At 38.8% G+C, this 9,840-nt stretch overlaps 1 protein-coding gene across 1 annotated transcript; it reads right to left on the reverse strand.

Annotated features, from left to right (window-relative positions):
• Positions 1 to 3,083: 3,083 nt before the first annotated feature.
• Positions 3,084 to 3,781, reverse strand: LOC109183501 (uncharacterized mitochondrial protein AtMg00810-like). The gene is made up of 2 exons (XM_019333605.1): positions 3,295 to 3,781; positions 3,084 to 3,115 (listed from the first exon to the last, which is right to left on the reverse strand). Exons 1-2 carry the CDS (start codon positions 3,779 to 3,781, stop codon positions 3,084 to 3,086), a joined length of 519 nt encoding a protein of 172 aa, XP_019189150.1.
• Positions 3,782 to 9,840: the final 6,059 nt, after the last annotated feature.

The following is a 9,840-nucleotide window of genomic DNA, read 5'->3' on the forward strand; positions in this document are numbered from 1 at the left end:
TTTGTTTATAATATAACAACTTATATTTTAAATTGCATGCGACATAAGTTTTGGCTGTATTCAGTGGTGGTGGGCGGCGGTGGGTGATTGGTTGTTCCACTGCTGCAAACGGAAAATGACTTCCTCCAAAAGAAAAAAAAATAGAAAAAAAGGAAAGTCATTTTCTCAAAAATTCCCCTCTCAAGCCAAACACTGAAAACACCCAGAAAATGATTTCTGGAATCATTTTTCGGGTTTTCCAAAAGCACCTTTAATATAATTGACTAATAATTAATATGATTACGATGCTAATAGTCCATCTATACTTATTATTAAAAACAAATTCCATCTTTCATTCTTACCCAAACACTTCTTCCCGAACCATAGAAAAGAAAAAATGAAAAAGGAACGGAATTAAGTAAATTAACTTAATAACAACGACAACAACAACAAAAATAATAATAATAATAATAATAATAATAATAATAATAATAATAATAATAATAATAATAATAATAATAAATAAATAATCTATATCTATATTTATACTATAATTAAAAACAAAATCCTATTTACTTGATTTCCTGCCCAAACAATAACAAATAATAAAGATAAATTAAAAAGGAATGTAAAATAAAAAAAAAGGAATAGAAATATGTCACAATAATATTTTACATCATCAATTAAAAATGGAACGAGAATTATGTAAATTGAAAAATAAATTGAATATTAATAATTGACTGAAAATTAAAAATTAAAAAAGGAATGAAAATTAGGTTAATTAGAAAACGAAATGAATGTAAATAATTGATTGAAAATTAAAAATGATCCATAATTGACTAAAATGAAAAAAGAAATGGTCAAATTATTACATTTTAATTTTTCACAATAATATCCACCCTATATATATATATATATATATATATATATATATATATATATATATATATATATATATATATATATATATTCTAATTGACTGAAAATAAAAAAAAAAGAATAATTTGTTGAAAATGAATCTAATATTACTAATTAACTGAAAATATAAAAGGAAATGAATATTAATAACTGACTGCAAATAAAATATGATCCATAATTGACTAAAAAATGGAAGAAATGGTCATATCATTGCATTTTAATTAAAAATGTACTGAAAATTAAAAATTTAACCAAAATATTTAAATAATAATATTCTACATCATCAATAGTAAATGCATATTTTAAACAATAGTAAAGGTAAATTAAAATGGAATGGAAATATTTCAATAATAATATCTACATCATCAATTAAAAATGGAACAAAAATTAGGAAAAATATCACTGTATTTGATATTCTAATTGACTAATTGACTGAAAATAAAAAAGAAAAATTGGATAAAAATGAATTTGTATTACTAATTGACTGAAAATATAAAAAAAATCACTAATTGAGTGATATTCTACTATTATATATTTTCACCCGAGTAACCCGTCCTGATGGACTGAAGGTGTTAGCTCTAGACGAGGATGGACAAGATTGTGTTGCCACTACCAATATCGTCTACAAAGAGGTTTCAATAATGTGTAAATATAATCGGTGATATTAGTTTTTTTTTAAATGAAAAAATTGCTATATATCTAGACAAAAAATATGTTCCATACAAATTAATTAGGATAACAATTCATTCCTATAACTGAATTCTTAGAGAACGAGCACATTTGCCTAATTTATGAAAATACTAAGCAATGATAAATAAAATCTTCAAAGTTATAGCACCACATGCGTACATAAACTATAAACGATCCAAACCATATCTTTAATTGCACTATATAATATTTGATGTTCTAATTTACATAATTATATATCGATTGAAATATTCTTAATATATTACAATAAATTCATTCCGTGTATCGCACTGGTGAAAATACTAGTATATTTTAATAGTTTAATTGTATTTAATTATTTTTATATTTTAAAATATGTTATAGCATAGTATTAAAGATTAAACATTATATATTGTTAAATAGGCATAAAGAGTAAAAATGCAAGGTAATCTCACATAATCTAAGACAAGTAAGGGAATCACATTCCCTCAAAAATAGCTCAAAATCCTATGTAAAGAGTAAGTCACATTTCTTGAACAAATAATATAGCTTGAACCAAACATGACATTCTAACCTTCCAAAGCACATATTACCAAACAACCCCTAAGATTATTTTCAATCAAGGAGGTCATCCATTTAGATTTCCTACATTGTTCACTCAATACAAGTTGTGAATCTCTTACTCTCCTTTGAATTACTGGAAGACTAGACAGTAACAAATAGAGGTGTCCAATCCAACTACAAATGAATTTGAGTTCACATCAACTAATGTATTTATTTAAACAAGAAAAATGCTAGATGTAATCCCAAGAAGTATAACACATACATTCTGTACATATTTTACTAGATAAAGAAAAGTGAATGAATTGAATAGAAATAGTAACTCTATTCTGGGCATGTACTCGGCAGCCTCAGGCCAGAAGATAAATTATGATAAATATGCAGTGTGCTTTAGCTCCAATGTGGGGGCTCAGGCCCGAGAAGAGGTTGTGCAAATACTAGGTGTGCAAGAGGGTAACACTGTCCGACGCTATCTAGGCCTGCAATCATTGGTTGATCGAAGGAAAAAGTAAATTCTAGGCTTTTTAAAAAGGCATATTTTGTCAACTACTATGTAGTGTGATTGCATACTGGTTATCCATCCAAGTGGATGGTCAAAGGTTCGAACCCCTGTGGTAGGGGCTTAGATTCTTTGGGATGAAACTCGGCACGATACTATCCTCGGTCTGATTTCTTTGAGGCAAAGGAAGGGAGTAATCCCTCCTATATTGTTGGTGGATGGCGGTAGACGTGCAATTGGCAACGGCGTTGATACTTTGATTGGTAAGGGGCCTTGGCTGTCAGACGACTGTGCTGCATGATACAACTTACAATGCTCTGGTTGCTTCGTTACTAAATGAGCACGGTACCTGGGATAGTGACTGCGTCAAGGACATTTTTAATGCTCGCGACGCGGAGTTAATTATGAAAATTCCTATCAGCATCCGTAAACCGTCTGATTTTTGGGTCTGACATTGAGATCACAAAGGTGAATATGATGAGGCTAGAATATCTGATGTAATATTAACAAAGTCAGTTCCAAGAATAATATAGAAAGCACATAACAAGAGTCCTAGTAGAACACTAACATATAAGTCCTAACACTCCCCTCAAGCACAAGGTTGCTAGCAACATTGAGCTTGCCTCTCAAAAAACAAAAACGAATAGAAGACAAAGCCTTAGTAAAAATACCAGCTAATTGATCCTTAGTGGAAATAAAATGAACCAGCAGATCCTTTTTGGAGACCTTGTCATGAACAAAGTGATAGTCGATCTCTACATGCTTGGTCCTAACATGAAACACGGGATTGGTGCACAGATACGTAGCACCCATGTTGTCACACCAAAGCTTAGGCGGAGACATTGGTGGCAGACCAATCTCCCATAGCAGAGAAACCAACCAAGTGACCTCTGTAGACACATCAACTAATGCCTTGTACTCAGCATCAGAAGAAGACCGAGCAACCGTACGCTGCTTCCGACACGTCCACGAAACCAAGTTACTGCCCAAATAAACCGCAAAACCACTCGTAGACTTGCGATCATCCAGATTGCCAGCCCAATCCAAATCAAAAAAGGCATGAATATCAATAGACTCAGACTTCTGAATACACAAACCAAAACCTAGAGTGCCTTTCACATAGCGCAACACACGCTTCAACATGTTCCAGTCAGCCATGGTCGGAGCATGCATATGCTGACATAATTTATTAACAACGAAGGATAAATCAGGACGAGTTACCATAAGTTATTGTAGAGCCCCAGCTAAACTGTGATACTGAGTAGGATCGGCAAAAGGAACTGGAGTAGCATCATCAGATTTGACTAGGGAAACCGGAGTAGAAATAGGCTTACAGTCAACCATACCAGCCCGCTTAAGAATGTCCTTCATGTACCGCTGCTGCGAAAGAAGCATCCCACTAGACAACGGAATAGTCTCAATGCCAAGAAAAAAAGACGGAGTGCCCATATCTCGAACTTTGAACTCCAACGCCATTTTAGCCACAAGTTCGGCCACACGAGCCGAGTCAGAACCCATGACCAAAATGTCATCCACATACACCAAAAAATAAAGTTGAACACCACTGTGAGAATAAATAAACAAAGACACATCAGTTTTAGAGGGAGTAAAGCCAACCGTAACCAGAAAATTATGCAACCGAGTGAACTAGGCACGTGGAGTTTGCTTAAGACCATACAGCGACCGCTGCAGCAAGCACGTGGTCAAGCAACGCTTTGTCCTCATAGCCAGGCAGTTGGCGCATATACACAGTGTCAGCTAGAGCACCATTCAAGAATGCGTTGTGAATATCCAACTGCTGAATCGACCAACCCCACGACACGACCAAAGATAAAAGAAGCCAAACCGGCGTGGGCTTGACTACCGAATGAAAGGTCTTGTAAAAATCTTGCCTTGCAACCTGATTAAAACTTTTAGCCACAAGACGGGCTTTATAACGTTCAATCGAACCATCATCATTCCGTTTAACCCGGAACACCTACTTACACCCCACAACATTCATACCATGGAGTATAAGGAACCAACCGCCAAGTGTTGTTCTGCAACAACACATTAAACTCTAGATTTATGGCCTCATGTAGCTCAGAAACCTACGCGTCTTGAGTATAACACGTGGGTTCGGATATACCCGTAATAGTGGCCAACGTAACATGCTCAGTTGAGCCCATGCTATGCGTGACAATCTGGCGAGACCGCGAATGAACCGTCTTGGCAACACGCCATCCACGAGCAGGCCGCGACTCCACAACCTCCGTCATCGTGCGCTCACTGGATGCCGAGGACGCAGCAACGACGGGAGCCTGTTGCCAAACAGTTGGTGCCTGACTCACACCAGTAGGGGCACGTAGCACAACTGGAATAACAGCGGTCCCCCACGAAGCAACAACAACCAATGCATCAACCTCTAGAGAAGGAACATCAAAAGGAAAAATAGTCTCATCGAATCGCACATGACGATATATGAAAACCTTGTTAGTGTGGATATCTAAACACCGATAGCCCTGAAACGAATCTGGGTAACCTAAGAAGACGTAGGATGCAGAACGAAACTGTAACTTGTTTCGGCTATAAGGACGCAGCAAGGGAAAACAAAGACACCCAAAAAAGCGAAGAAACGAATACGAAGGCGGAGAACGGTGTAAGTGAAAATGTGGAGACTCGTTATTTAACACACGAGTGGGCATTTTATTAATAAGGTAAACTGCCGTCTCAAACACGTAGTCCCAAAAACGAGAAGGGACAGACGCCTGAGCCATAAAAGCAAGACCTATTTCGACTATATGGCGATGCCTACGCTCTACCCAACCGTTTTGCTCATGGGTATAAGCACAGTATTGCTTGTGCCGAATCCCAAGAGAAGACAATGTATTGTGCAGCTTTTTATATTCTCCCCCTGAATCGGACTGAAGAGAGATAATTTTAAAGGAAAGCAAACGTTCAACCAACAAATGAAAACGATCAAAAATTAAATAGAGGCCAGATTTTGCACGCATAGGATAAAACCAAACGTAACGCGTATAATCATATACAAATAAGACAAAATAACGATATCCATTTGTAAAAATTAATGGCGTAGGACCCCAAATATCAGTATATCAAGTTCCAAAACACGAGAAATAGACTGAGCAACACGAGGTAATGAAAAACGGGATGACTTTCCCAATTGACATGCATAACAGACACTAGACAAATCACTAGAATTAAAAGAACTAACAGAAAATGATTGCAAAATCTGACGCAAAACACGCGAATGAGATGCCCAAGCCGCATGTGCCACACCGACGAAGCCGCACGGGCAGCAACAAAAGCAGCCGGAGTATGACGCGGAATAGGCCAGCGATAGAGACACCCAGACGCACATCCTTTAGAAAGAATTTTCTTGGTCGAACGATCCTTCACAAAAAAACAAGTAGGGTGAAATTCAAAAAACACGTCATTATCACTAGCAAAATTCTGTAGAGATAATAACGAAGAGGAAAGCCCAGGAACATACAAGACATCAGACAACTTAAGCAACCTAGAGGAAGAGGTTACCGAAGCAGATCCGACACTAACTATAGGCAAACATGTACCATTGTCGACTCGTAGAGTGTCTAGACCATCATAACAGGTCGCGGATGACATCAACGAAGCATCGGGGGTAGCATGGTTGGTGGCACATGTATCAGGGAACCACTGATGAGAACCAACGGAGCTAGTATCCTCGGTCGGATACGCGACATTCGCCTGAGGCCCGGGCGCATTAGAATAACGACGATAGCACGTCAAAGCCGAGTGACCTTAGCCGTTGCATATCTAGCAACGTACACCGGAACGCGACCGCCCACGGCCACGCCCCTGACTCCCTCGACCGCGACCACCACCGGAGCCGCTACTGCGACTGCCACGAGGTTGTCTACCGCCGCCTCGACCACTATGGCCACTACGACGAGCAGTCATCGCCACCGATCCACCGTGATCAACACCATCATCGGCAATGAACTCATGCGCAACTAAAAAATCAGATAATTCTGAGAGAGTAACCGAATCTCCACGCGTGAGAGAAGCAATGAACGGACAAAACTCCAGACATAGGCACGAAAAACATAGAGGTTTTGATCGTCTAGCGTGACCAGCCATCCAGCAAGTGCCAAGTCTTCAACCAACATCTGAGCTCGAGCAAGATAATCTGAGATGGATGCATCGCCTTGCCGCAATCCCTGCAACTCGCCAAGCAGCTGAAATGTACGAGCCCGAGTCGACGAGCCCCGTATACTCAATCGCCGTCCAAAGCTGCAGGGAAGTAATCCGGCCAACCGCGAGATGCATCGTCTCCTTCGATAGTGAAGAGATTAATAGTGAAAGTATGGCCCAGTCCTACCGACACCACTGTCGTTGCATCAATCTTGAGGATGCACCAGCATCGCCACCTGCCTCCGTCGACGCCGTCGATGAAGAATCTGTCGGACAAAGAAAGGTCCCGTCGATATAGCCCAAAAGGTCTTGACCGTCTAGAAAGGGAATCAACTGCGTCCTCTTAAACAAGTAATTACGGGTGATTAACTTGATGGAGATGAAGTGATGTGCAAAAGACAAACTGGCGGTAGGAGGAGGAGGAGCGACAGCCACCACGGAAACAGTCCGCTCAGAAGATTCACTAATAGAACTGTTATCGTTGGCTACCATGGGAGAGAATCCTGGATACAACTCATACCAGATGAGGCTAGAATATCTTATGTAATATTAACAAAGCCAGTTACAAGAATAATATAGAAAACACATAACTAAAGTCCTAGTAGAACACTAATATATAAGTTCTAACAAATATACTGTGAAATCTAGCTACAGGAGCCAGATGGGGTTTATATATAACACATTGCCATGGAGGAAAATCTGGAATATGATGATACCACCGATAGTAAAATCATTTGGATGGTAACTAGCGTCGTCTTACTTGCCAACAAGGGATGCGCTTATTAGGAAGCATATTGAGTGCAACTTGATGTGTCACATGTGCAGATGTGAAGAGGAGAGTGCATGCCACCTTTTCGCAAATTGTCTGGAAGCAATGTGAGCCTACTTTGAGGCTGGTTTAAACATCCCTTCAGCAGCGAATAACTCTGTAAATGATTGGTTCTTTGGATGCCTCAATATGCTAGATGCTGATTTGTCACCCAAATTCTTGATGGTTTGTTGGGGCCTGTGGTGCAGTCGGAATCAAAGTGTTTGTGTAACACCCCCGGTTCTAAACATAATTTTAAGCATAAAACTTAATAAAGATGGATAAATAAAGTCTAAGTCCGATTTAAAACTGCGGAAGCAACATAGTCTTAACCAAGGTGTTATGCCATACTTAGGTCAACAGCCTAAGTGTTAAGGCCAAAGCTAAAACCAATACAGAACATAGTACTGACATCAAGGTTTTAAACTACATCCCAGCAAAACATCATAGTCTAGAAAGCAAAACATAAACTAGCTAGGGTAGAGAAGCTAGATATCCTGCTAAGCGAGCTCGGTAAGATCTCTACTCCATACCTGAAAACATTTTAAAAGGATTAGTGATAGATGCTAAGTAACCCCACTCCAATATGTAGAGTTACATAGATATACTTTTCATACTCAAAATAGGTTTTGAGACTTGGGAATACATAAGTATATATTACTAGTAAACTCTAATTCAATAAATGATAGAGAATGGAATCGAATCAAGACCAACTCGAGAAATATACTCAACGACATGACAATATACAATAAGGATCTCAATAACGGGACTGATTCAATGAGATAAAAATATCGAGTTATGAACAATAAGAAGTTTATATCAATCACATTATACACGCATAATCCAGTTCTCATCATAGTCACACAATCAATATCAACATCAAGTTCCAAGTCCTCACATGGACAATCAATAATTCAAATACCGCAAAGTCAACGACTCAAATGCTAGTGGATTAGTGTGGAGGGCTCACAGACGGCTCAAGTCCACTCAGGGACACAATATCTCAAGTATCACAATCAATCAATCAATCAAATCAAATAGAGACAGTTCTAATACCTTAAGTGTATATACCCTTATTGGGATCTCCAGGCCCCAATAAGTAGAACTAGATCTAACAACCCAGGATACGTTTCTACCAGGTTTCCCGCAAATCAGTAATCCAAACGGCAACCCGGAGCTTTCCACACTACCGAATCAGTTCACAATGGTTGATCGGGGTTTTCTACACAACCGACCTGACCAGGGCTTCCCACACTAACAGAACCCATTGCAAACAGAGCCAGAGGCCCGCCAATCTCATATCAATACGTCCCCACACTATCCACTGTTCCAGCATAACAATCTCAACAAGGATTCAATTCAACAAAGGGAATCTCAAGAAGCAAAGACAATGAAATAGATTCCACAAGAAGGATATTCAACAATGAATAATCTCAATCAATAGCTCAAGATCAAGGAATTCCAAAGATAAGATACCAGAAGGATATAATTTGACAACGATAGCTCAATGTCAATGGATTTCAAGAAAGATACAAGAAAGAGATAGTCCAAAAGCAATAGCTCGATAACAAAGAATTCCAACTAAATGTTACAACGAATAGATAGGTTCAAGTCAACAAGTCAATCAAGAATCAAGGAAAGGATACCAAAAGAGCTCATACTAGCATCAAAGAAACAACGTTACTAGCATGCACGTCAATAGGATATTCACAAGGGTTCTTACAAAAGAAATACAAAGGATTTCCAACATAGAATTCAACAATAATCCAACGAATATAAAGATTGGATCTTTACAACGAATCAAGACTCAAATGCTAATCAATAGGCTCATAATACTCCGCTCTAGACCTAAGTAACATCAACAAATACTCAAAAGTGCACGGGAGGCAACAAAACAATTCTAGAAGCGAAACAACAATGAACCAGCGGGTGGTTCTGGCGGGACCGGAGGGCCCGTCAAGTACCCCCGTGGGAACAACACGGTAAGGTTTGGCGGGACCTCCACCCCCACCAAATACCCATCTTGCCTTCACACGGGTGGGTTCAACGGGTGTGCCGTGCCCGTTGATCACCCCCGCAAGGCCAAACTTCCTGTAGAAACAGTAGGGTTCCGAGATAATTTCCCAAATGCAAGAATCAACTCAAAACTCAACAATAATCAAACCAACAACGAATATAACTTGGAATGGAAGAAATGACACATCAACACAAGTATACACCTAACATACAAACTCTA

Source organism: Ipomoea nil, unplaced genomic scaffold, assembly GCF_001879475.1.
Source record: "Ipomoea nil cultivar Tokyo-kokei standard unplaced genomic scaffold, Asagao_1.1 scaffold1129, whole genome shotgun sequence".
NCBI lineage: Eukaryota > Viridiplantae > Streptophyta > Magnoliopsida > Solanales > Convolvulaceae > Ipomoea > Ipomoea nil.